Genomic DNA, 27581 nt, shown 5'->3' with positions numbered 1-27581 from the left:
CCGCTCATTGATACGGCAGCAGCGCCGGTAGGGGCGGGGCAGCACTGCAGCAGAGCGCTTCTCCGGTAATGCTCCATAGATACACGCGCTCCTTCCCGCCCCTGCTGCGAGACAGGTGGTTGGCCCGCGCGCGTTCATCCTCGAGCTCTCCCCCATTAGAATAGGACAAATAAATATATCGCCCACGTTTGTTGACAGCACGGAGAGGGGCGGTTGGAGCGCGTCCCCGATGGACTCCCGGCTTGTGACCTCCGTGATCGCGGGGCGGCCCGCAGGAGAGTGGGGCAGCAGCCGGAGCGCACGAGCGGAGCCGCGCCGATCCACGAGCAAATGTTTTGCAGCCAAATCCTCGAGGCGCTGTTGACAGGAGAGGGGGGAGATGCGCGAATAGAAATCTGACACGACTCGGGTGGATTTTTTTTTTTTTTTTGCGTGGCGGCAGGATCCTTTCTGACAGTCCTCCGGTCGTAGAAGTTCCCCTGGGAGAGCGAGGGAGGAGGCTCATCATGGCTACAGGCGCCGGTAAGGCTGCACAGCCCGCCGCTGCCGCCGCCGCCGCCGCGCCGGGCTCCACCGTGAACGGGACTGCGGCAGAGCTGCCCAACATCGAGCAGGAGCTCTATGATTACCAGATGCACAGCAAGATGTGCAAGAAGATCGCCCAGCTCACCAAGGTAAGACCTGCCTGCCCGGAGAGGCGCGCCGCCTCCTGCTGGATCATCATGATCTGCCTCCGAGTCTGGAACCAAACATCCAGACGCAGCGACACCAAGACAAAAACAAAACAAAAACGCTGAATGAAAGCAGGGAAATTTGGAATCAATCATCATGTGATCGTGACTGACTCAAAAATCATCTGTGCAGCACAGTGCTCCAGGTTGCACATCTCATTCCATCAGACTCTAAACTGACCAGCAGACCAGAAACATGTCCCATTAACAGAGATGCCACCACATTCTGTTGGTATTTACTGTTCCAATCAGGAGCACATTGCGTCCTGCTGTCTAACCATCAAACCCCTTTGTGTGTGGTGACAGTTACCTGATGTTACCTGACGACTGGACGTGTGGGTTCAGGGATCCACGTGCTTGGGTTAGACAGGACTTTTCATCAGAGGTGACACACATCAGCACTTCTGTCTTGTTTGGTGCATGAGTAATTACTCTCCTCCAACCCGCACTCCTTCCATCATGGTCTTCCTCCTCTGGAGTCTGGACTCATCTACTGTATATCTTTGGAAACTTCATGCACGCTGTAGCTCTTTGTAACAGAAAACCCGGAACCCAGAACAGTGGGGAAAAACAAATCTGATGTTTTTGTAGGAGACAAAGATCCTCTGTGCTTTGGGATGCTGACATTTGCCACATTTGTACGGTCACCCTGAAGTGCAATTCACACCAACAAATCACTCAGTGCAAAAACAGATTAAAGATCAGAAATTAAAAAAAGCAAAACAAATCATAAAGAAACAAAATTACATTTTATAAATCAAAACAAAATTTCAAAAAAGAAATGTTTGAAAAACAAAAGTAATTTCCAGAAATCAAAAGGAAACCTCAAAAAACCAAACCCAATAAGAAACCAGAAAAGGTAGTTACCATAGGACATCACTTATTGGATAGTAAGACGCATTTGACATTTCAAATGCGTCTTTGATGTCCGCCTGCTATTCAAAGTTTTATGATTATTATGGAAAATATCAAGTATCGCTAAATAATTTACTTTTGAAATGATGGATGAATGTCATCATCTAATCATTGATTTTCTATAGTATCTTCCTTTTCAGGTTTCTTTCTGTTTCCTTTTTTAACATGTAATTTTGTTTTATAAAAACGCTTTTATGTTTATTTTATTACGTTTTTTTGAAATTGTGTTCATTTTATGTTGGTTTTCTTTTTTATGTGCAGTGTTTAGTATGTTTTTGCACTAAGGGGTTTGTTGGTTCGATTTGCACTTCAAGGCCACCGTACTTTTGAGTGGTTTGGACTGCAGAGTGAAGTGGAGAGGAAGTAGGAAATGGGTCAGCTGGTAACCTTATATATTGAATAACTCTCTCATCTGCGCGCGGCTTGTGCTCGTCCCTTATGCTTAACTTACACCCCCCTGCCTTCTCTTCCCCTTTCTTATGAGAGGTGCGTCCCGGTTGAATGGCGTTTCAAAAGATAAACCAGTTGGCGTGTGTGAGCTACAGTGGCTGACCACGATGAACCAGCTGGTAAATGTTCACGAGTGCGAATGCTACTGATGCAAGGAAACGAGCTGCTTTCCTGACAGAGCTCCCAGAGACCAACCACAGCACAGGAGGGTGGAAGCTTACGCTTTCAGCCTGGAAGCTTTGGTTCTATCTTTGGGTTTCTTCTGTTTAGGCTCTGCGTCGGCTCCACCACGGTTCTCCAAACAGATAGTGAGGAGGCTTTCTCGTCTTCTTCTCCTTCAAACGTCCCTTCTCTCCTTCAGCCTCTCTGACTCACCTCATTCCACTGTTGGACAGATAATTCATTTCATGCCCTGCTGACTTTGAACTTCTTGTCACTAAGAAAGGGCACTGGCCTATGAGGATACATGAATAACGCCATCAGCTGATGTTAGTATCGATCCGAAGAGTCCAGATTTACAGTTGGAAGAGGCCATTCTGTGGGCTTCCTTGGTACACCTCCCGTAAAGAAAATTAAGTAAAAGTGTCTTAAAGAGAAATGGGACATCTCATATTCTCAAAGAGAAAGTACAGACATGTTAAAAGTGCCTAAAGCTTGTCTTACAGATCTTTTTTTTAACCTAACTTTAAGAGTTTCAGATCTGAACATTGCATGTGAATGTGCAGCCAGATAACAATTCGTTAATGGATGAAATTATTTTGAGTTTGATGACGTTTAATCTGCCATGTACCTTGTAAATGATGCCTCTGGGATCAAAAATAATATATTTATCTTTATAATAGTGTAATAGTTTTCTCTTTTAATAGTATCCAGGATTGCTAGAGTAAAAGGGGATTGTAGAGGATTCAAATAAACCTGCACAGTTTGGTTTTGATTTATACAGAAAACTACTGCATAATGAAAATGGAAAAATGAATAGTCTCAGATTTTATGGTAAATGTGCTATCTTACGTATTGCAATTGGTCATACATTTTTAACCGTTTTTGAGGTTTTGTTTATTGCATTTATATTTTGAAAGTTTTAATAAATGCAAAATGAGCAAAAACATTTTTTAAATGACTAATTAAATTGTAAATAGTGTACACAATGCTGTTTTGTAACCTTGATTTAGGGCTCAAAGTGCTTTTACAGTCACACTACTATTCACCTATGCACACACATACAACTGCATACTCTGATGGCGGCTCTGGTGCCGTGGTGCCAACCTCAATCACCAAGAGCAATGTGGGGTTCATCGTCTTGCTAATTGACTGCATATGAAAGCTGGACTGAGTGACCCCACCCCATTTGTGTTCTATACAGGGTGTACCTGCAGACTCCAAGAAGCCAAAATTACAGAAACTTCTACAGAGAAATAAACAGCTATTACTCAGTTATCAAATTTGTCAGAGTAACTGTCTGCTACTTTTTTAAACAGGTTTTTGCTAATCCTCATTTTTTTCCCCATAATATATATTTTTTTATGAGTTATTCAATTCGAATATGTGATCTCACATCAAAAGTTAGAAGCGGTCGATTGACAGATGATCCCAACTCTGCTTTCAAGTGAAAGGGGTGTGGACTTCCAACATGCTCACTCCTGATTGGTGAGAGTGGTTGCCATAGAAATGTTGACTCAGACCAACTCAGACTAATCACTGCTTGCTGACGATTTGTGGTTCTGACATGGTGACGTCCATATTGCGAACAATGGCAACTAATTTACTTCATTTTGTTGGAACCGGAAGCAAGTCATTTTCTATGGGTGACATCACACTCCCTCAGTCCAGTTCTCTTATACAGTTGGACAGTTTTGTCCAAGGACTCTTTGACAAATGGTCGGACAAGACAGAAAACTGAACCTTTCAAACAGGGGTTAACCGCTCTACATCATGTCCGCCCAGATATATTAGGTATAGACATGTAGCTATTTTCAAAAACACAGTACCGGTACTTGTTTAGCTCTTTTTTTTAAATCCATTATAACATTTGATGTAAACTCTTCAAATCTTAACATCAGCTATTTTATACATTAAAACACACAACAAAAATATAATTTTTTATGAGTGTTTAATCACCTTTGGGTGTTTTTGAGAATAAAGATTAGGTGTAACTTGGTCATTTTAGGTGAAGCTCATAAAATAGTTGATTGAGATGAAATATTTTGAATTGAAATGAAAATGATCAGACAAAGATTCCGTTTCCTTTTTTTTTTTAGGGAGCAGGGGTACAAAGTCATGCAGATCTCACATTTACACTATTGAACCAAACCCAGTTAGTTTGGTCTGCTATTGTTTAGTCACCAATAGAAAGACTTGAAGCAATCCACTTGTTTCAGAGGTTATACAGTATGTCTGTGTGCATAACACCTCTGACCATGTTTGTGTGGAAGATCTTGCCTAAACCTTTAGGATGAATTGCATTCCAGTCTGCGAGCCAGACCGCGTCAGACGGCATTAGCGGCAGACCTCACTGATGCTTTTGCAGCGAAGGGAGCCAACCCCTGCAGCCAGCTTTCAAAATATTCGGAAAAGCTCCTTCCAGGGGTAGTTTTAGAAACATAGTAATGAACAGCACTTGAAATCGAGGTGATTACTCATCTGGTGCAACGTTCAGGTTTGTGATCACACAGGCTCCCCCAACAAATCCTGGTTTTTAGCTGACCTTTCTTTAAATAGTCTTCTTTTCTTCTCCCCTGCCACGGTCTGCCCTCTCACTTTTAAACCAGATGACGAGGAAACTCGGCGGCCTCAGTGCCTGCCCTTGTTTTAGGGGACCATGCATTCCTCTGCGTCACGAGTCATTCTCTGTGAGCCAAAGTTCAGGCAGTATGACTGACAAGCTGGGCCAGATTTAGACTGACCCCATCCAGTGACAGGATCAATACGTGGAGCTGGATTCATTGAAACATAGGACTGATTTGTCTGAGATTTACTGTTAGCATGTGTGCAGAGCACACACACACAGCACAGAAACACACACAGGGAATGTCCGGCACAGCTGTGCCAGCTGAGTGCTGCAGACAGAGAGGCGTCCGTATAAAATATGAGCCCATATCATTCCTGCGTGCGCACACAAACACTTTTTCGAGTGGGTAAGTGAGACGTCAGGGTCACCCACAGCAAATGATGAGGCTGGAGATGTGGCGCAGAGGTTAAAATGAGTGGCGGGGAGGGATATAGACTGTATTTCAAACATGCTGGCCATACTCTGCATGGGAGCTGAAAGAGATGCCACACATGCAGGCAGGAATTACGGCTTCACTTTGGGACTGTACTGGCTCACAAGTCTATGGTTATAGTAGATGCACACAGTTTTGGAGTTTCTTGTTAGCTGTCTCTATTCTTTGGTCAGTTTAATGTTTGCTACCTCAAAGATCTGTCTGTTATGTGAGCAATTTTGCAAAGTACCAACTCCAACACCCATCTATTGGTTTTTTCTGTGCTCACCTGTTTCATGGTAAAGCATTTGAGACTTTCTATGAAGTTTAGAAAGTCTTTTTAGTTTAATTTGCAGCTCATTTGTCCAAAAAATATTTCTGTGTATTTGGGGGAGAAAGCAACACAACTTTGTATTAGTTATGCTCACACGTCATTGTGTTGAATCATTTCCTAAAACAATAAAAGAATATTATAAAGAATCCAGCCAATATGTGGTGTCAAAAAAGAGAACATTCCTGAAATGTTCGCTCTCCTTTTAAAGTTGCATGTACTCATACCTTATCATGTATTCACTCACAACCTCCAATTGCAAAAAGTCTCTATTTGGCTTTTACGGAACCTGAAGAATTCATGAGGTATGTCCATTCACACTGCCACTTTCATAAGGACAAGCTTTTGTACAGATAAAAGTGGATGTGTAGGTTTTTGCATACTTTATGTACCCGACTAAAAGGAAATATTGTGTATTTCTAAAACAGTGCTTGGAAAGACTGAGAGAAGAGAACTTTGAATAAAGCTCCAAACCTGTCAATCACAAACTATTTTATTTTCAACTTCATCTGCTGTAGGTTATTACACTGTCCCATGGTGTTTTTGGGTGTTTTTAAGATATTCTTGTGGCATTTTGCTGATTATGGAGGACATATATAAAGAAAATTCGCTCAAAATCACATTTCTGAGTATTTCTTTATTCAAAGTTTCGTACATCAGGAGCAGAGGACAAAATGAAGTGTGAAAATGAGCTTCTTGTGACGTTGAAAATACATACGGCAGGCCATGAGCTCCATTCTGATGCATTTATAGATCCATGTACGTCTTTGTTTTCCTCGTCCGAGCTGGCATCAAGACTGTACGGCCGGATAGCTCCAATATTGCTCGCTATTTTTGTTGCACCACTAGTGTTGCGTTGGGGGTGTGAGGGGCTGTAAGAGCATGTAAACAGAGAGCTCTCTGCAACAAGGACGAGAAGTTGGAGTGGGCTTACTTCAAGTCAACAGTCCCACCCACAACTCAGAGGCGAATTTCTAGTAAACTACTGGCGTTGGAAACTATGTCCTAGAAAACGTCACAGGTTTTTAAAATTTTGGTTAAAAAACAGTATAATCATAATATAAAAACCACTGAGAAGGCTTTGAGAATAGCTCAAAATATGACTGGAGTGTATTACCTTTTAGGTGAAGATTCTTAACCCTTGTGGTATCCTAGGCACTTTAACATTGGGAGTTGGGTCATCTAGACCCACTAGACAGTGCTCTGAACCTTTTTTCTTCAATGATTTGTGATCTTCACTGGTGTCCATGGATTACATGAAATCTTTCCACTTTTATCCACCTTTGTCATAGAAGGGAGAACACGTCAATGTAAGGGTGGGGTCATGTAAGATAGCACAAGGGTTACAAGGAGTTGTTATAAAGTTGTTGTCTATACTGTATTTTTCTGGTGTTTGCTACGTTATTAAGACATACAGGAAGGTCAGCCTGCTTAGTTCTGTTCTGGTCTAATCACACAATTTGTGTGAAAGTAGAACCCAAATATCGTTAATTTGGAAACTTCAGAAGATGTGATCACAAAACATTAGCAGGCATGCAAAAATTAATTCAATTCAATTCAGTTTCATTTATATATCCCCATATCACAACAATAGCCATCTCAACGGGTTTCATACTGGCAATTGTGTTGTAAATATAAAATTATAAAGAAGTCATACAATTCAATAGGTAAATTCTAAACTAGACTAACTAAACAAACTAAGGGCATCGCTGCCCTTAGACCCTCCTTCGCGGTATTTCATTATCCGCTATTTCATGAGCATTATAAGAAAATGCACATGTAGCATGACCTGGTCAGAGAAAAGTCCCTTCTCTATTTGGCTGACACCAGTAAAGACAAGATGTTTGATGCTGGCTGCTCTTCTTTATTTTGACAATAAAAATGCAATAAATTGGCTGTGGTCAAATAAAGTATAAACATTTTTATTTGAAAAATGATATGCATTTGTGCAGGGTTTTAACAATGATTTTACTACTGCTTATTCCTGCCAATCTGCAGGTGATTTACTCTCTGAACATGAGGAATGAGGAGCACGAGACAGCCCTGCAGGCCCTGAGCCACGCCCACCACGATGAGCTGCACCGCATCCTTGTGGAGACGTGCCATGAAGGAGAGGGGTCAGCTTTGAGGACACGACTCCTGGAGCTGCAGGAGTCTCTGGATGAGCAGCAGCGGGTCGGAGCCCAGGTGTGTAATTGCATAATGCTGGTGTAATGGGATCCATTTTTCTTTTTTCCTCCCATCTGAAGCAGCAAAGCATACGAGCACCAGAACATGTCCTACAAAAATCAGACCCAATTATTTACATGCTGTGGATCACACTGAAAATCACAAAAAAATCTGCTTCTTTTAGAAAACCCATACTGACAACTAAAAACATGAGACTGAATCTGAACATCTGCTCTCCCTGTGCGTGCACTCCATTCATTTCTTCATCTAAGACTACTTTTACTGCAAATTCTAAACAAAGCAAGACTCCTTAAATAAAATGAACTCAAAAATCCGTCATGGCTGCATAAAAAGTTGGAGACAAATAGTTGACCTAGAAACTAGCTACAACATAACATTAATAGAACAGGCTTTTGAAGCAGACTTCCATTGCTATTGCAAATCATAAAAAAATCATTAATGCAAATTAGCAGTTTTGTAGGGCCCGAGATGTTTCTTCATTTATTTATTTCTAAAAACAGTTTGTAATCCCTTCTGCCTCCAGGTTCAAGCAGATTTTGAGTTCTTCCGCATCCAGGCAGAGGAGAGGGAGCGTGAGACTGAAGCAGAGCTGAGGAAAGAGTTTGAGGAGAAACTCCAGGCCTCAGAGGAAGAGCTCCAGGAGGCCAAAGCTCAGATCAGTGTTGCCCAAGAGGAGAGCCTGAGACTGAGCAAAGAACTGGAGAAAGCCGGGGAGCAGATCCAAGAGCTGAGCGCCAAATGTGAGGAGCTGGAGAAAGCTTCAGATGAGGAGAATAAGAGGAAAGAGGATGAGCGACAAAGAGAGGACAAGGAGAAGGAGAGGCAAGAGGAGGACCGAAGGATGGAAAAACGGGAGGACTTGGAAAGAGTGAAAGCCCTCTTGGAGGAGCTAAAGGCGCTGAAGGAGGACAGGGAGCGAGCAGAGGAGGAAAAGAAAGAAGCGATGAAAGAGGAGCGGAAACAGTGGGAGAAAAAGGTGAATGATCTGAGTGAGGAGAAAGAGGAGATGAGGAAGAGAATAGAGGCAGAGTTTAGGGAGGAGCGGCAGAGGTGGGAGGAGAGGGAAGAGGAGGAGAAGAAGGGGATGCACAGTGCTCTGCGGGAAAGAGTGAAGCGGGCTGAAGCAGAGGTGGAAAGTCACCTGGAGAGGCTGGCAGAGAGCAAGAGAAACACAGTGAAACTGCAAGAGCGCATACAGGTATACATCCTAGTGATCACTTTCCATCATCCTGAACCTAGAATCAGAGCTGTGATGCTAAAATTCACACACGGCGCGGAAACACGCATTCAAGCCACCACTTCCAATGAAAAGTCTATGCTAATGTGCGTAAATGCGCATTTTGGACTTTCACATTTAATAATTTTACGTGTCGCTATGCAAGTTTTTAAGTCCATTTTCGGACTCTTTGTATTAAAAGGCAATGCTTTTGAACGTTAAAAGTTAAACCAGTTGAATTTTGATCAATTAGCAACTCGAATTTGGTAGTGACGTATGGGGATCGTCCCTTTTAAATTGACAGGAGTGCCAACCGTTTGAAAATTTATCACGAAGGAGAAATTATTAACTGTGGTTTGTGCCCCACCTGAATTATATGACACCAACTCCTTCATTCATCGGAATAGACCTGTGAAAGAAAAATGAATGTTCAACACATGCTCGGTGTGAATATAGATTCAGGGAAGCTGCAGCTTTCTGCTCTTGGTTCAGCAGCTACTGATTTTGTGTTAATAGGAAAGTTGGGAGTGAGGTAACAAGGCCTGGAGGTTATGCTGGTCTAACCACAGACAGCCTTCCCTGAGTATGATTTCTTCTGCCAACTATCTGCTAATGAGTAGCAGTAGCAAGATAGTCACTGCCACCATCATTACCACCTCAAGCATTAGAGAAGCCCTGGGAGAGCCGCCACAGAGCTGACATAAGCCCTCAAAGCACACCATTAAAGGCGGAATTCTGTGCTAGAAAGCTTCTGACTCATCACATTTTATGCCTCGTTTTATTTCTCCTCCATATCATCTGTTTGTCTGACTTGATTTCTTTGTCTGCCCACTTCTTATCCATATCAAACTTCTCGCTGGTTCCTCTTTTTCTCATCTATCTTCTCTTCCTCTGTATTCCCCCCTGAACACTCCTGGCGTTGATGCACACCACCAGGACCTTGAGGAGGAGCTGGAGCTGCATCGGAAGCGCGTGTCGGAGGCGGAAGGCGTGGCCAAACGGGCGGAGGAGGAGCTTGCAGTCGCCAAGGAGAGGCTGCTGCTGCAGGAAGACGAGCTGCAAAGCCGAGCAGGTTGAGTCTGACTCTTTACATTATCCTCATGCTCCTCTGTTGTAGTCAAGTGAGAAGAAAAAGCAAAGTCAGCAAAGATCGTTGCATTTCCATTGTTCCTCATCAGGCTTTCGCCTCATGCTTCTTTGCTACAAAGAGATGCAGCAACAAGCTGCTATTGCTCCTCCTCCCCCGATAGCTTTTTGTCAAGGTGTCGGGATACCAAATGAGCAAAGATTACTGGATTCAAAGCACTTTTTTTGGTCTGACTGGTATAATTTCCAATAATCTTTTCTCCCCTTAAACAAGAACCGTCAGGCCACATCATGACACATTTTTTAACACCCTCCTACTTGAGCAAACCTCAACGCATATTTTACAACAGATAATTTAATCCCCGTAGATAAAAAATGTCTATTATTTCCTTTTTTTTAATAATAAAATGTTTTGCCATCAAATATTATAGACAAAGAAATATCTTTTTTTTTTTTTTTTTTTTTTTTTCTTTAACTTGTCCTGTCCAACAGCTAGGCAGACAGATGAGAGCTGAGGGCCTCTTGGGTTGGACATATTTTACTTTAACAAGAGGGGTTATTAATCTTCAGACAAACCAAAGGTATGTCTGAATAAACCCCTTTTGTAATTGAGGCCAAACTTTATTCATTTCAAACATGTCTGAAAATCTTTGGTGTTGGACCGGACGGAAAAGGAAAGAGGGGAAGAAGAGAGAGGGACGTTAGAGAGAGGGGGGGTAGGGGGTGATAATAGGAGGGGAAGGGGGATAAGACCATGAAGCAGCATAAAGCAGCAAGTTTACTGGTTGTTAATCATTATGGTAAGGTTCAAATGTAAAAAAAAACAAAAAAAAAGGGCGGAGCCTGTCCACACACACACTCAAATGTTATAAACACACCTGTTAGTTGCAATAATGTCCACCTGTCGACATGTACACAAAACAGATAGTGTTCACACGCATACTTATGCCTTAAAACCAACTAGTGTGAAATATTTCAGTCATTCAGTCTGTTGAGCTAACACCTGTGCTCAGGTGAGTGTTTATGTTCTTCTAAAATGGATGGTGGAACGTGAAAAGAAGGAGGGAGAGTGCCCAGCCATCCCCACCCCAAGACCCCCACCGCACCAGCAGCGGCAGCCGGAATCCCCCCAACGCCAAACGGGAACCGGCAGGGAACAACCGCCGCCCGGGCGACCAAGCCCGCCACCCAGGCCAGGGCCAGCAGGGCCGCCGCAAGGCCCCCAGAGCCAGAGAGCAGGGAGGCACGGAGGGAAAGAGGGCGCCGCCCCAGCCCAACCAGAAGAGCAGCCCCCCCGCCGCGCCGGGAGAACCCAACGCAGGGCCCCACCGGAGAAGGACGCCCACAGCCCCAGACGAGCACCCCACCACCACCCAGGAGTTCCGGGCATCCCCCCGCCCCAACCCCAGGTACGAGCCAGGACCCCCCAAGGGAGACCCACTCCGCACTCCAGGCAGCCATCCGCCCGGCCCACGGTTGGTCCAGGGAGGAGCGAGGCAGGGGCCCGCCGCCCCCGCCCAGAAGGGGGGAACCCCGGGGAAAAAAGAGGGCCCACAAGGGGTGTTGTAAATATGGCCCGACCAGGCTCGGCCACAGTTGGAAATTTGGCGGGGCCCAGCACTCAGGAGCAAGGACCAGAACCCACCCCCCAGGGACACGAACACCCCCGGCTCAGATGTAATGTGAACCCCCCCACCGCGCGGAGAGAGCACCGCCGGGCCCAGGAAGCCGGCACCCCGGGGACACAGCCGCCGTTGCAAAGGGGCCCGTACCCCCCACCAGGGAAGAGGCAGGGGACAGATGGTCCTAGGTCCCACCTTCCTTGCAAAATGTGTGTGCGTGTATGTGTGTTTGAGAGAGTGTGTGTGTGCATGTGTGTGTGTTTATGTTGGGATGTATATATTGAGGGGGGAGGGGTGTGTGTACTAAGGGGGGTGCGGTTAAAATTGGCGGGTAGGGCACTAAGGGGACGTCTCCTGATTACTCACAGTGACGTCCCCTCACCCTCCCCACCAAGGGGCCCTAAATGTCTAAGGTGCGGTTAAAATTGGCGGGTAGGGTGCTAGGAGGACATCCGCTGCTTGCTGGCAGTGATGTCCAAGCACCCCCCCTACCAAGGGCCCTACATGTCTAAGGTGCAAATAAAACCGAAAGAGGGGGGGCCCACTCCATACGGCAACCACAGGAGGGGGGTCACTGCCTAGTAAACCCCCCCCCCAAGGCTCATCGCAGGCTAAGCCCCCCACCCCCTCACCCTATTATGAGGTTATATGAGGAAGGGGGTAAGTTGGGGACAGATGATAGACTGTCCCCCGGTGGACAAAGAAATATCTAATTACCGTACCTTCATAGATATCAATTTTTTGGCTAAAAATATTGAAATTTATCTTTGCTTTAGTGTATCTAAAATAAAGTTTCTAAATTTTTATTTTTATGTAAAACTATATTTTTGCGGCACCTCCATGACTTTTTTCGTAGTTTATTGAGGATTTCATTGACATACACAGCTATACCTCTGGAGTGTCCAAGGAGGAGTTGATTTAACCCCTCCTGAGGTAGCAAAGGTCTCTTAAGACTCTCAGGCCTTCTATGCTGTTTATCAGCTGGATGGGAAGAAAACTTTACTTAAATAAAATAGGAATCAAGACATACATTACATCACAGTTACATCTGTAGTATGGTTTTAGCACTGGATCTTAGTACTCGTCTTAGCAAAAACACACCCCAATTTACCACACAATGACAGAGATAAGCCTTTAGTTAGATGCTCGATATTTAGATCAGGAATCTACAACCTGAGGCCCTGGAGCCACATGCGACTCCTTCATCCCTCCATCGTGGCTCTTTAGCTATGGAAAAAAAATCAAACAATTTCAATAAATAAAGGCTTTGTGACTGATTTTTATTTTAGTTAAATAAATTTTGGCATTTATATTTAGAATTTTAACATGTCACATGACTGAGAAAATAATGATAAGGGTGGTTTATTCATAGAATGAGCTGATGTGGATTTATTTAAAAAGTTGGTTGTTGTCATGTTTAGATTTGACAGTACAAGGAGGAAAAATGATGAAGAAGCATCAAAGTCATACTGATAGAAACATGCCTTGTTTTGATTTGGCTTTCTTGCGTTCTTATTTGCAAGTAAATCTGCTGCAGCAGAAGGATCTTGTTTGACTTAGGGTGTATTTTGTTTTGAAAAAAACTTTTATGCGCTGCTGGCGAAAGTATTCAAAGAAAATTATGATAATTGACTTATTGTAAATGTTGAATAGGTACATTTTATAGATACCGGTAATTGGCTTAATGGTCACAAAACCATAAATAAAGTGTATTTTTCTAAACAGGGACTTTGCGACTCTTTATGGATTTTGATTAGTACTGGACCAAATGGCTTTTTTAGCATTAAAGTTTCCAGCCCCGTGATTTAGATGGTCAAAAAGCCTCCAAGAAAGACTTCAGGGCATATTGTCATAAACCTGTGGATAATAAGTAACGCCATTTTCTTATTTCTTTTTTTTACTTTTAAAGGTTTTCCCTCATTATCTGTAATAATCACTGTGTCGCAAAGATCTAGTCCCCAAATCATGATTGTGAATCTGATTTTCTTTTTTGTCATCTCAGTTGAGCCAGAGTTTTGTAAATGTTGTGTGAGTTATTGCATGCCTGTGGTGGAGGGTTGAGTCTCCCGTTTGCTGAGTTCTGTTTATCAACAACTTCCTGCATTAGATTTCCTTTCAGGTCTTGCATTAAGATCAATAGATTGTTAAAGTTCTTGCAACTGAGTTGCTCTCATAATCCTCTCTGTTGCCCCTACTTCTGTTGAATGGAACTAATTAGGGAGCTTGTGCAGTAGCTGCGAATTAAGTTGCATTGGTTTTAATTCGATGTGTGTCCCCTGTGCCTGACAGAGGAGCTGCTGAATCGCAGAGGCTGTGAAGTGTGTGTGTGCGCTGAAGTGGAGGAGCTGAGGAGCCAGGTGAGCCGTCTGCAGAGCAGGAACAGGGAGCTGGAGCTGCAGAGCAGCGGCAGGAACAATGATCACGCCCGGCAGATACGTCAGGTACCACCCTAACAGTGGACAAATGACGCTTGGAGAATATCTAACATGAAGCAAGTATCTATTGTGTGTGTGTTTGTGTGTTACAGCACGCTGAGGCCCTGTCCAGTTTGCGCTCGGAGATGGTGCGAGCCCAGAGTGAAGAGCTGCGCCGCATCCAAAAACATGCGGACGACGAGAGGGACAAACTGCAGAGGGAGATCGAAAAGGAAAGGGAAAACATGCAGAGGGAGAGGGAACAAGAAAAAGATCATATGGAGAAGGAGAGGAGAAAGCTCCGCAAAGAAAGAGATGAAGAAAAGGAGGCCAAACTCAAAGACGTTGAAGAGATCAGAGATAAGCTGAGGAGGGAAAAAGATGAAGAGGTGGACCGGCTGCGCAAGGAGCTGGAGGTCGAGAGGGTTCGCGTCCGCTCCCAACTGGACAAGAACATCGAACAGGTGGAGGCGGAGAGAGCAAACGTGCAGCAGAAGCTGGAGGAGGAGAAGAAGAGGCTGGTGGAGAAAGCAGAGGAGGATAGGAGGCGACTGAAGGAGCAGGTGCGGAAGGCGATAGAGGAGGTGATGAGGAGACATGCAGCTGAACTAAATGACGTTCAAGAAGCTCTGAGCTCAGAGAGAAAGACCAACCAAGAGGTCAGAAACTCTTTTTTACATTTTTTTTTTTTTTACAGTGACAGTTGGGTTCAAAAAATTAGTCCACCATAGGTAAAATCTAGAATCTGTAAAACTCCTCACTACACCCTTTATACACTTTTCTCAGACAGACATAAACGTTTTCACACTTTTATCTCTTTTTAAACTCTAAAAGTTCAAATCTTTGTTGAAAAATAAGTCTAGTTTTATGGAATAAAAGCAAAGATCTAATTGCGATGGAGATTTGGAAAGCTGAACTCCTTCTGTATCGGTCACATGGCACAGAAGAAGTTGATTGACAACAGTCAGTCAGAACAGTGCGCTGTTAAAAAAAAGACCATGAAGTGCCACCAAAAACGACTTAGAAAGGCATTAAAAAGCTGAAATGAGATTGAGGGAGCACAAAAAAAATCAGTCTTCTAAGGCTGACTTTCTAACTTTAGTGTGCAAATTTAATCGATTTAAAGCGTACTGTGAGGGCAAGCGTCTCACTGCTTTAAAAACAATGAAGCTATAAAAATCCAGCCTAAAATCTTCAGGGAGCCATTTCAGAGATGCTGGACTAACGGCTACATGACTTATTACAGATTAAGTTGCTTTGTAGTAGTCCAGATAAAACCATATCAGTTATTGGTTTATTTGATGACAAAAACAAAATTTTAATGATCAGTTTATATGCTTTTCAAGCTTAAACTAGAACAGGTTGCCCAAGCTTTTTTAGGGGATTCAAGTCTATAAACGTTCCCTTTTACTGCACTGTCACACTAGAACAGTCCTGGATTGGGCAGGAAATACCGAAAAGTTCTCATTCGATTTACTTTGTAAAACCAGTGTGCTTGGAAAGGTCATGCAGTTATGACAGCTGCTTATTTTGGGGGTAGTGCTCCACATGAATATGCATTTCCTTTGTCATGTTCTGTCTTCCGCCTCCTCCGTTCTTTGGTTTTCTAAATTGTGACTTAGTGTTCACACTGTTTCCAAACTGCACCAAGAATTCACTTGGAACTGAGACCATCATCTTCTGTCATACTGGGGTTTGTTTGTTCAAAGAAGACTATTAGAGGAAACAAACTCTTAAACGTGAACTGAAATGGATTTTTTAAAAATAGCCTACTGTAAAATGTCAACATTAAAAGGTGGATATTTTTGGGTTTCAGTTTCAGCCGAACTTTAGATGTAGTTATTTTGGGCGCAGAAGCAACTTGGAGTCTTAGTGTTTCCTGTCATTAGCTGCTTCTGATCTGCATATGTGTGATACAGCTCATTTGAGCCCGTGATTCATAAACCTGTCAAAAATGACTGAGTGTGTCAATTCAAAAAAACAGGGCCAATGCATCAAACTGACAGGAACTGAGATGGGGGGGCTTGTAGTGATCCTCTAATTGAGCTTCTCCAACACCCTCTGTGCCTCAAGGAGTTTAACTGCCCACCCCCAGATGAAAAACGATTGCTCTAAACGTTTTCAGTGTTTAAAATTGGTACCTTCCGTATAACTAATGTTATATATATTTTTTTTTCTTCAAAGGAAATGATTTCTTTCTTATCTAATTTAGTATCTTGGGAACCCGGGGAGGGAGGGGGGGGGCTTTGACCACAGATCAACCAAAAAAATGATAAATGGATTATAGTTGCTCACAGAGTGATTATTTAAAGTCTTGCCCTTCTCAGCATGCTTTTGCCGTGTGTTGTTTTGAATAGATTAGGTAATAATAGCACAGAATTGCTAAAATGAAGACTAAATACGGTTGCTACACTGTCTTTGATACGGATGAATGCTCTTTAAGGTGTGTTTGCGTTTGGAGGAGGAGAGGAGGGCTGCTGACGAGCTACGCAGCAGGTTAGAGAAGGAAAAGGAGGAGTTAAGGAAATCGCTGAAGGATGCAACCACTGAGGTGTGTATATCTTTGATTAATAAATATCTCTTAAATCCCATAAGCTGTGAAGGCTTAGTGAACTGTCTCCGTGCTCTCAGATCCAGAGGTTAGAAGGAACCATCCAACAATCAAATCACAAAGAAAAAGCTACGCCTGAAGCTTCACACTCATGCGGACCCCGCTGTTCTCGTTTGGAGGAGGAGCTTAGCCAAGCTCTGGGTCGGCTGGCTCAGGTTCAGGAGGAGACCGAGAGGCAGCGAGACAGGCAGCAGAGGGAGATGGCTTTTCTGAAGGCTGACAAGCATCGGCTGGAGGAGAAGATCCTGGAGCAGAGCCGGAAAAATGCAGAGAAGAGTCTTCTAGAGCAGAGTCAGCGGCAGATGGAGGACCGGATAAGGTAGCAGCCTTTAGAACAGGGGTGCCTGAACTTTTTGCAAATAGGGACAGATTTGGTGAGGTGAAAATGTGTGATGGACAACCGACTGGCCTTCATTCTCTGAACCATTTTAATATCATTAGATGCTATTGAACAAATAAATGATTTTTTTAAATAGAATACTTTTCATTTCTTCACAGAGTACAGAAATCTTCTAAATACATTTTTACCAATCTTACAAAATCTTCAAACTCAGATGGTGACCAACAGAACCACACCAAAAATAAAAAAGCTCTCTGACAGTTTTTATTTTATTTTATATCAAGTGACCCCAAACTGTGTGACAAAGTTGATGGTGACTCCAAACAACATTTGAGTTCTCTAGAGCCTTGACAAAGTATAGATGCACATTTACTTTTAAATTATAGTCAACAATAAAAAAAATGTATGTTTTAAAACAAATAATCAAATCAGGATTTTACTGCGTCCTCAGAACTCCTAGTACCTGGACAATGAAATACAACTTACAATTTGGTGCTCATGTTCTTTGAAGTAGTAGTATTAATTGGGCTACAACAATGCCTGTTAGGGAAAAGGGACTTCTTAAACAGAAGATGAAGTGCAGAACAAAACTATGCCCGAGATTGTGCAAAGATGAGAGAGAGGAACAGTAGAAAATGATAAATATTCATTTTTAAGCTAATAGTGACTCCGTTTTCGCTCTGATTTGCGTCCCCAGGGTGGAGTGTGAAGATCGCCTCAGAGCGGAGTTCCGGATAGAAATGAATGCAGCCGTTGCAGAGAGTGAACAGAGGTGGCAGGACCGAGAGCAGGAGTTGCAGAGCCAAATATCTGAGCTGCAGGCTCAGCTGACCGAGATGCAGGAGCAGGTGAGCCCAAGATATTTGCTCCATTTAATTTCTACATGTTTTTTTTTCACCTTTTTTCTTCTCACTTTGTGGTAACGTTTATTCTTTCAAGTTTAAAACAAACAGAAGCAGATACAAGTTTTTTAAGAGCAATTAAACCAGCAGAAAGCGCTAAAGATACACCCAGAGGAAAAAAGTGTTTTTGGTGTTTTTAACATGGTTTTGTGGCATTTTTCTGCTGATGTATGACATATATAAAGAAAATTAACCTTAAGTTTCCATTTGTAAGTATTTTTTTCCAGATCTTTGTGAAAAAGGAGCAAACAAAATATGCCACTTTAAAAAGAGAGTAGAAAGTCTGCTGGATGGGCCACAACCTCCCTGCTCTGATCCATTCTGATGCATCCACTTGCAGACAAATAAAGCCATGAACGTCTTTGTTGTTCTCATCTGAGCTGACATCCAGCTCAAAACTGTGCGGCCGGATAGCTCCGATATTGCTTGCCATTTTTGTTGCACCAGTAATGGTATTTGGGGATGTGAGGGGCTGTAAGCTAGTGGGAGAGCGTGTAAACAGATGGCTGATGGAAAGTGAGGGCGGGGTTGCTCTGCTCCAATGATCCCGCCCACAAGTCAGAGGCAAATTTCAAATGAACTACTGCTGCTCTGCAGAAACTCTCCTAAGAAATGTCAGGTTTATTGGTTTTAGCTAAAAACAGCATAATCATAATTAAATCGCTTTCAATGATTCGGACTTTAATGATCTTTAAGTGGACGTCAAAATTGTTCATTTTTTTATATGAAGTCAGCAAACATCAGCATCCAAATTCTTGCTACAAACTCATCTGCTGAGGATGGCAGCACGGTGACCTTTAAAAACCTCTGCTTGCAATTTGTCACCAACGCAGGAGGAGAAAAAGAAGGCAGGGCAGGGAGACGATAGTCACGGCAAGACTGAGATTGACAGGCTGAAAAGGGAGGTTCAAGAGACCAAAGAGATAAACAGAAAACTGAAGGAGCTGCTGCAGGTACGTACGCACACACACACATACATACTTTCATGTGCTGCTTGAAAAATCCTATGTCCTCTCCTTCTTAGAGTTTCTCTATGATGAATAATTTAGCAGCTTTGATCAAAATGTTTCCGTGAAAAGCCGTGTAATTTCTCTCAGTAAGTGTGAGCGAGTGCAAGCTGAAGCGCCCTATTTATGCGGGACGTGTTTTGTGGGCTTAAAGAATTGCACTTTGATTACAAATAAAAGCAAATGAATACTGAAAAGAGAATATGTTAATATGGAACAGGAGCCCCAAACGTCAGCTGAGGAGAGGCACAGTCATGCCATGGCGCTGCAGGCAATGGAGAGACAGGCAAAAGAAGATCTGCTGTCTGAGAGAAACAGACTTCAGACGCTGCACCACCTGGAGCTCGGTAACACACTCATTTATCAACACAAAAGAGCTCACAGAGAAACACAAACAGGAACAAAATGAGCAAGAAGTTAAGGCAGAGTGATGTGCATGGAGAAGTTTTCAAATCCAACACTGAACTTTCCATTGCCATGGCTACAATTCACCATGGCAACAGCAAAGGGGTACTGAGGGCAACACTGGTCTTGTTTCCGTGTGGTTTTGTGCGTGCGTTGTCAGATAAGCAGCGAGCTGAGCTGACCCAGCAGCACACGGAGTGGAGCAGACAGATGACCCAGAGACACATGCAGCAAATAGAAGACCTACAGGCCCAACTGCAAGCACACACGCAGATGATGGCTCTGCAGCAGGTGACTCACACACCCAACCACAATGCACTGCAAAAAGAGACACCCTTGATATATGTTTCTTAAAGTTGAACAATTTTCTTTAAATATGCGGGGGGGGGGGGGGGGGGGATCTGCAAAAGATTAAGAAAGAAATTCTAGTCACTACCACATGTTTTTTAAACTGTTGAAAAGCTTTATTGATAGGATTGTTTTTCTTGCAAAACAGAAACAAGTTTTTTTTTGTACTTTCCTAAGAGTCTGTTTTGGCAGTGGCTGTGCACACAAACCTTTCTAATGGTCTGTAAGTTGGTTGTTCATAAAAATAAGACATAAACCATCTTTTTATTTGTTCTTTACTCTCTGGTTTATGGTGTGAAGGACCTGAAGCAACAGAACCAGTACCAGGTGTTTGAGCGTCAGCTGGATGAGAGTCGCTGCGCCATGCAAGAGCTCCAGAGAGAAAACGCTGCATTAAAGAAGCAATTAAAGGAAAGGTAGGAAGAGCTCAGATGTGCTATTGATGTAGCACATCAATGTATACATCAATGAATTTTTTTCTTGTTGCACAATGAAACACAAAAAATCTTATCAGAATACGTCACTTCATTTGGAAAAATAGGAATAGACTCATTTTTAAAACCATCCTGTTTTTCCATTTCCATTGCCTTTAGTCTTGGCTTGTCACTCAAAATAAAATCCACCAGATTTACGTTCAGCAGCCGGAAAAAAAGTATACTTGACTAATTTAAAAAAGTAACAAAATATGTAACTAAAGAAAGTTTATATTGGGGGTCTGCAACCTGAGGCACTTAAAAAAGTAATGTATTTTTAGGCAAATTAATTGAAAGGTAACAGTCAGATAAGTCAAACTTTAGTCAACTCATTCACAAACAGTATTTATTACTCCACGAGGGTCCTGACTACAGTAGCTGTGATGCTCCAACAATCCATCCAGAGGTGCAGCTCTTTAATTTACCAAAGTCATATTAAAACATGTTGATCGATATTTGAGCGCCGATTACCACAGATAATCAGTGCGAGGTCAATAAGCACAACCAGATTCCTCATAATGTCTGCTGGATTTTAAAGCAGATTTTTTAAATTTTTGATAGATTTTAAGTGGGCCAAAAAATACATTAAGGGTCTTTTTGTTTTTTATAGAACTGCATTACACTACCTACTACTATATTTGCTACACTGAGACTATCCTATGAGATACAATGTGGTTTTTATTATGCAAGGAAGTCATGTGAACCTCTGTCAAAAGTTATGAACTGTTTCATACTTAGAAAATAAGGCTATTCTTTAATTATGTTTTTCATAATAGTTATTAAAATATAAATGCAAAGCACTGTTTTGTTTTTTTTAAAGGGTGATCTTAGCCTTTGTGGCATGTTGTCAGCGAGAAATTGACCTGAATGGCTCTTTCAGTGTTGAATGTAGGTTGCAGGCTCCTGTATTAGGGAAAAAAATAATTAGAAATAATTGTAATCTGGGTGTAAGGAACTACGCTGCTGGACGTCAGCTCCAACCATTACATGTATATTTCATTTTATTATAAAAAACGTTGTGACAAATTAGCAGAAACAGGCTAAATGATTGGATTTCTTCTTAAAAAAAGGTAGAAGAATAGAAATGTGAAAGGCTTTTGTATGATTTCTTACCTCTGCTGAGAAACAGCGCTGGGTTGTTTCAGAAAATGTAATCCCTCTTTTCTTAAAACTAGTAGAAAACAGCAGGTAAAAAAAAAAGCTCAGATCCATTTAAGAATCAGTTTTAAAAAATTATGGCAACGGGAAGTTTGTAACTGCCAACTGTGTGCTGCTCCATTAAAGGTCAGTTCAGAGGAATTCTGAAATTGTGGAGAAAGAAGAGGACAGTGCAGAGATGAGGAAGAAGAGGGACGCTCAGCTAGAAGAAGAGGCGCAACGTCTGAAGGAGGAGGTGGAGAAACTGAGGGTGGAAATGGAGAAACTTGAGGAGTCCCAGAAGCAGTGGGAGGAGAAAAGGGAGGATGACGTGAAGGAGGAGGAGGTGGACGAGGAGAAGAAGAAGGAGCGGGAGGAGGAGAAGAGGAGAGAAGAAGTGGAGGAGATCAGAAGGGAGCACAAGAGGGAGATTCAGAGCTTGGTGTCGGAGTACAGTAGCGCCCAAAACCACCTGCAGGCTCGAATAGTGGCTCTGGAGAATGAGTGAGTGGAGGACAAACGTTCAGCAAACCGCCACCACTCCTTCACCGTCTGCGCAAGAATAAACTTTTTTTTTTTAATCTGCAGACTGCGTGAGCGGGAGGAGCGGTGCAGGAGGCGGGAGCCTCGGTGGGACGACGTGCAGTTGGGAAGACTCCAGGAGAGGCTGACAGAGAGAGACCAGCTCATCAAACGATTAGTGGTGAGGATGCAGACCTACGCAAAATAAAAAAAGGTTTCAAAACCTATCAAGACCTCTATCATATTGCTCGTCTAAATGGTGCAGTAGTTAGCACTCTTGCCTCACGGGAAAGAGGCCCTGTTTCAAATGCTGGTGAGCTCCTATTAGTGTGATCAATTCTCAAAGGGTTAGCGCTCTGGTGAATTAAAAGGGACACCACCCATACATCACCACTAAATTTGAGTCCCTAGTTGGTCAAAGTTCAACCTGGTTTGACTTTCAGCGCTCGTCCAGTGGCCATGCATTTTGTACCTAGACTTAGACACTTGCAGAGCGTTGCTTGAATGTGAGAGTTTGGGACGCGGAAGCCTGAAACACACATTTTTGCACATCTACATAGACCTTAAATTGGAAGTGGTCACTGAATTCACCTTGTCGAGGGAACGCGCCCATCCCTGCTCTAGATTGTCACTCGGTGGGGTTGTGTGTGCAGAAAATGGATGGATGGTATAAAGATGAAAGGGAAAGCAATAATTCTATTAAAGTCTAAAAGATGAGAAACCAGCTGCAGCCGATTACCAGATGGACCATTTTCAGCCTTCAAAATAAAACAACAGCATGAGACAAGTGGGACTGAAAGAACAAGTGTTTTCTGCTCTGTTTTTGACTCAACAACACGCAGGGGTCGGAAATTTGGGAAGCCTTATAAAGAGCCTAGGTCTTTTCGGTGCAACACAGGTCAGTGTCTGCAACATCTGTATTATGTAAGCCTGCACATCATCTCATGCCTTCTTATACAACTGTGTGTCTCTGTAAAAGAAACAACAGAACATTCGTGGAAATAAAATACTCCTGGATAAAACGATGCAAAAAAAAAATACAAAAGTAGCATAACAAATTACCTCATGTCTGCTTGAAAAAGTGGCTTTATGTCCAATATTTCTACTTAACTGGGGCAAACCTTGTGAGCAAGATCCTGTGAGATTTATCATTTTTGTCTGAACATATTTTAACTAATACATTTTCAAATACCAGTCAAATTGACTGATTTGTTTTTTATTCATTCATTCAACTTCTTCTGTTTTATCCCTTTCGGGGTCACGGCGGTGACACTTACACTCACACCTATGGACAATTTGGAGTGACCAATTAATCTATGAAGCATGTTTTTTGACGGCGGGAGGAAGCTGGAGTCCCCGGAGAAAACCCACGAATGCACGGGGAGAACATGCAAACTCCACACAGAAAGGTCCCCCATTCATGTTTGGTTTCCGGTCCCCCAGGCACGACTTCTTGCTGTGAGGCAAGAGTGCTAACCACAGCGCCACCGTGCAGCCTGTTCTTCACTCATTTTAAAACTTATAAACAATAAAAAAAAGTGTCTTTTTAAGCAAGAGAACTGCTTCTTCAAAATAGCTTCTGCTTTCCCTGTAGTTGTGTGGTTTAGAAATTAAAATCATAAATGGTTCTCACGGCAAGTGGCAGTTTACCTCTAAAGCTCACTACTACGTGAACAGCACTCTAACCTTATGTCCTGCTTGTTTAAGTCTTTGAATATCCTTCTGACTAATACCGTGCACCTGCCATGTCACGTTGAATTCCTTTCAGGAAAAAGGCGTTATCTTTTTTTGCATTAGAGTTCTCACCTGATTACGACAAAAGGCTGACTAGAAATAAAAAATACAGGAAATCTTTGGTGAAGACTTAAACTGACAGTGGTGATGCACCTAAAGTAACCAAGGCTTTTATAGTAATTCTTGGAATGTCGTTCTACTCCTGGGGGAAAAATGTTTATTAATCATTTTTCTTACGGAGCATTTTGACATGTGTGATGTTTATGTGACATGAAGGACACAAGTCTACCCTCCACATGCAAGAACAACAGCAGCAGCTGTAAACAAGGCCAGTAAAATCCCTGCCTCGTCTTTTCTTCCCTGCAGGAGGAGAGGCATCAGCTGCAACTTCACCCTCCTGTTGCCGGGGACAACAACACCCTCAGGCTGAGGGACACCAAGTCCCGGCCTGGGAGCGTCACTCCAACAATGAGAGTGAGTTTGTCCGCTTTGGCTCATGAGCATAATTTATTCATCCAAATATGTTTCTTTCCAGCCCGATTGAGTCTGGATCTCTGTAGAGGCTGCAGAGCCTCTGCAGATCCAGCCTAGCCACATTTTATAGTAGTTTCTTATAAACTGCTTAAAATAAATATGCATATTGTCTAATCCATAGTTGTTTAAGTCTCTATAAGTCTCTGTATATCCTGGGGCATGTGTTTCTCTCACTGCCAGGGAGGTAAACATTTTAGGATGACCTGATCAGGATTTGTTGACCTGATGAAACATCTTATTTTTCATAATGAAACAAAAATTGCAACATCTAAGCCAAAAAAAAAAATGTTGGTCTGTTGCTACAGATCCTTTAAAATGGTACGTATAATGGAGCCAGATTTTCTGGGAAAAATCTTTTTAACTACTTCTATGGCATTAAGTTTAATGTTTCGACATCTTTGAGATGTTCAAAGCTTCCTCTGTGTATGTCCAAGGAGGACCCTTGTCCTGCACATCCTGGGCTCTGCGGTGGCCCACCTAAAGGTTCAGAGAGCAAGAGACTTGATGGTTTCAGACAGATGTCATCATTGAAGATGTCTAAGCCACCAGACGGGAAGAAGTTATGAAAGGAAGAATCCATTCTGTTGGCAAATTTAGAATGTCAGCTGTCCCAATTTCTTTGCTTATTGTACATAATGTTGCTGAAATGTCCCATTTTCAGCCTTGCTGGAAAATCAATGTTTTTATTTGCCTAACTGTTCTATGGGCTGAATTTCCAGTGTTTAGATTCTACTGTTGACTCTCTTCTTTTATATTTTCTTCAGGGAAGTTGGTCATAAGGAGTAACTGTGCAAGCACTCAGTTGCACAGGCTTAAGTAATTTGTTGTAATATAAAATAAATCAATTAAAGTGCGCCCCTTGGTATATCTTCATTTTATTTTATTATTACTTGTGTAGGTTTGGGATTAGGTTAGGGGACAAAAATGTGCTCATAACGTTTAACTTTGTCCACCTTAACAATATTAAAAATAAGCGATGTCTGTGTTTGTGATATAAGTTAATGAGCAACTTTTCTTCCGTAGCACTCTTTATAGATTGAAAATCACTAAAGTGCTTCATGGAGCATAAAATCAACAAGCTTAATGGCAAACAATGTCAGAAATGGCAAATTTAAGAGCTATAAAAACATAAAAGAATCAAAGGTAACCTTGGTGGAGGTTTACCTTGATGGATTAATTCGTCTGTTTTGTTTAAAAATTAAATATATGGTTGCCTACCTAATCACATTTGTAAATATATCAAGATTCCAGTCAATGTCCTTGTAAACATTTACATGTGACGTAAAACGTGGGCAGGCCACTAGCTCCCTGCTTTGCTCCATTCTGATGCATCCACTTGCAGACAAATAGATCCATGTACGTCTTTGTTTTCCTCGTCTGAGCTGGAATCTGGATCAAAACTGTACGGCTACATAGCTCCAATTTTGCTCGCCATTTTTGTTGCACTGGTAATGTGAGGTTGGGGTTTGTGCGGGGCTGTAAGCAAGTGGAAGAAAGTGTAAACAGTCGGATGTCGGGAAGTGTAAGTAGGCTTATACCACGCCAACGGTCACGCCCACAACTCAAGGGAAAAATTTCTATTAAACTACTGTCACTCTGCAGAAACTATGTCCTAAAAAAAGACACTGATTTTAAAATTTTGGCTAAAAACGGCATATTCATAATTGAAAGGCCATTGGTAACGCGTTTTAAAATAGCACCTGTGTTGCTTTATTTGCAGAAGACAGAAAAAAGGGGGAAAAATCCGTAGTCATATATTTTGATTGAAAGTAAAGAAATTACCTTAAGTGAGTTTTTATTCCCATCATTAATAGAAAGGCTGCAGCTGAATCACTGACTTTGTGTGCTTTGCTGTTTATTAAATGGTTTTTGTGTGCATTTGATCTTCTTCCAGAGAAAGGGCGTGGAGTCGCCCCCCCGAGTCACCAGCATCCCTAGCACTGCTGCCCTCGACAGGAACATCTTCCCTTCCCAATCCTCCACGTCCTCCATCCCTCAGCACTCCTCCTCCACCCTCCCCCACCAGTCATCCTCTCACCCTCACGTCTCTCCCCAATATTCCACCTCCTCTCTTCCACACAAGCACACTTCCATCTCCTTAGGGCAGCATTCCTCCCCGTCCCTCCCACGTTCCACCAGATCCCGGGCCTCCTGCATCCCTCCAACGCCGGCGCCAACGGCTCCCCTCCCCGTCTGCCCCTCACCCACCACAGGCATCCGATACGTGTCCCCTTCCTGCCAGGAGCCACATGCACACTTCCAAGCCCAATCAGTCAGGTATGAATTTCAAGGCTGAAAATGAAGTTAAATAGTTTATTGGTCACAAAACATTTTTTGACATACAAAAAAGGTAATTTTCTAAACAGTGACTCTTTCTGGGTTTTGGTCAGTAAGAAACAGCGTCACATGCCCGCATTGGTAGGTCAAGCCATCAAATCATTAGGAGAAAACAAAACATAAAGCAATGGCTTCTTTAAATAATTATTTAAAACAAGTACTTTTGCTCTTTTTCTAATTTTTGTCACTTCAACGCTATTTTTGTAATCATTACCTTGTTTTTATGGATATTCTGGTCACAGCATTAAAACTATTAATTCAAAGCATTTTTTTTCTTTTCATAATAACTGTTTTGCACTTTTTATGATAAATGAGCCATTTATCATAAAAATCAGAAGGGAAATTTCCACCATTTCTAAATATAAAAATACATTTGACAGGACAGTTGGATGTTAGACAGTAGGTGAGGAAGATGCATTCCTCTAGTTTAATGTCCTAAATGCCTGATATAGTTTTTTTTTTTTTTTTTTTGCATTCTGCAGGGGCTCATACCTGGAGCAAAGGGGCACAGAAGGGCTGAAGCAGGAGTGGTTCACCAAATACTTCTCCTTCTAAGCACAAACGCACACAGACACTCCAGCTGCAACTGCATTTCCTATACAGTTCATTGCTTCCTATACAAATACAGACTAAAGGACACACACAAATAAGACATACCCAGATTGACGGATTTATTGGCTCATCACCAGCAAGGCCATCTCTAACATTGCCTCTAAGCTCAACCAAAAAGTGCTTCTCTACACATGCCTGACCTCTTCTCAGAACGTATGTTGATTGGATCGTCCGACAAGTTTCCATGGAATTTTTTTCACTTTTTTTTTTTTAAAGGCAGTCTTCCTTTTTTTTAAATGCAACCGTTGCATCAGATATTCCAGATAAGTGTACTTTTTTTAAAAATAAAAAAATACATTTCTCTTCAATTAAGGAAACGTTGAAGTTGTTAAAACCACATAACTCTACGGCATATCAAAATGAAGCTCGTCTTAATGCAAAAATGTATAATCTTACTTAAGAAATTGAATAAACATATTTTGTTTTTGTAAGTGTTCCTGCCCTGATTTTTCATTTGATTCTGC

At 42.4% G+C, this 27581-nt stretch overlaps 1 protein-coding gene across 3 annotated transcripts; it reads left to right on the top strand.

The window, feature by feature from the left end:
- The first annotated feature begins 46 nt into the window (after positions 1–46).
- Positions 47–27548, top strand: LOC144981208 (uncharacterized). 3 transcript variants are annotated; one of them, XM_078953269.1, is made up of 18 exons: positions 47–674; positions 7626–7814; positions 8341–8793; positions 9970–10105; positions 14031–14182; positions 14269–14814; positions 16599–16706; positions 16787–17085; positions 17804–17954; positions 18842–18961; positions 19236–19362; positions 19581–19711; positions 20069–20184; positions 21526–21882; positions 21967–22081; positions 24001–24108; positions 26063–26445; positions 26988–27548. In XM_078953269.1, exons 1-18 carry the CDS (start codon positions 507–509, stop codon positions 27058–27060), a joined length of 3732 nt encoding a protein of 1243 aa, XP_078809395.1. In that variant the 5' UTR covers positions 47–506; the 3' UTR covers positions 27061–27548. The 3 variants fall into 3 exon arrangements, with proteins under 3 accessions (XP_078809395.1, XP_078809393.1, XP_078809399.1); XM_078953267.1 differs by having other exon boundaries at positions 8341–9015; XM_078953273.1 differs by lacking the exons at positions 26063–26445; positions 26988–27548 and adding an exon at positions 24603–24834 and having other exon boundaries at positions 8341–9015.
- Positions 27549–27581: the final 33 nt, after the last annotated feature.

This window comes from Oryzias latipes, chromosome 1 (genome assembly GCF_053564925.1).
Source record: "Oryzias latipes strain Hd-rR chromosome 1, Olatipes_Hd-rR_3.1".
NCBI lineage: Eukaryota > Metazoa > Chordata > Actinopteri > Beloniformes > Adrianichthyidae > Oryzias > Oryzias latipes.
The sequence above is the reverse complement of the archived record's forward strand: the minus strand, read 5'-3'. Positions and strand labels throughout refer to the sequence as shown.

What these genes read in the sequence shown, in the direction of transcription:
- LOC144981208 (XM_078953267.1), top strand. Translation starts at nt 507, where the DNA reads ATGGCTACAGGCGCCGGTAAGGCTGCACAGCCCGCCGCTGCCGCCGCC. An exon ending in AGATGATGGCTCTGCAGCAG is followed by an intron (nt 19,712 to 20,068) that starts GTGACTCACACA and finishes TATGGTGTGAAG; the next exon opens with GACCTGAAGCAACAGAACCA. An exon ending in AGCTCATCAAACGATTAGTG is followed by an intron (nt 22,082 to 24,000) that starts GTGAGGATGCAG and finishes TCTTCCCTGCAG; the next exon opens with GAGGAGAGGCATCAGCTGCA.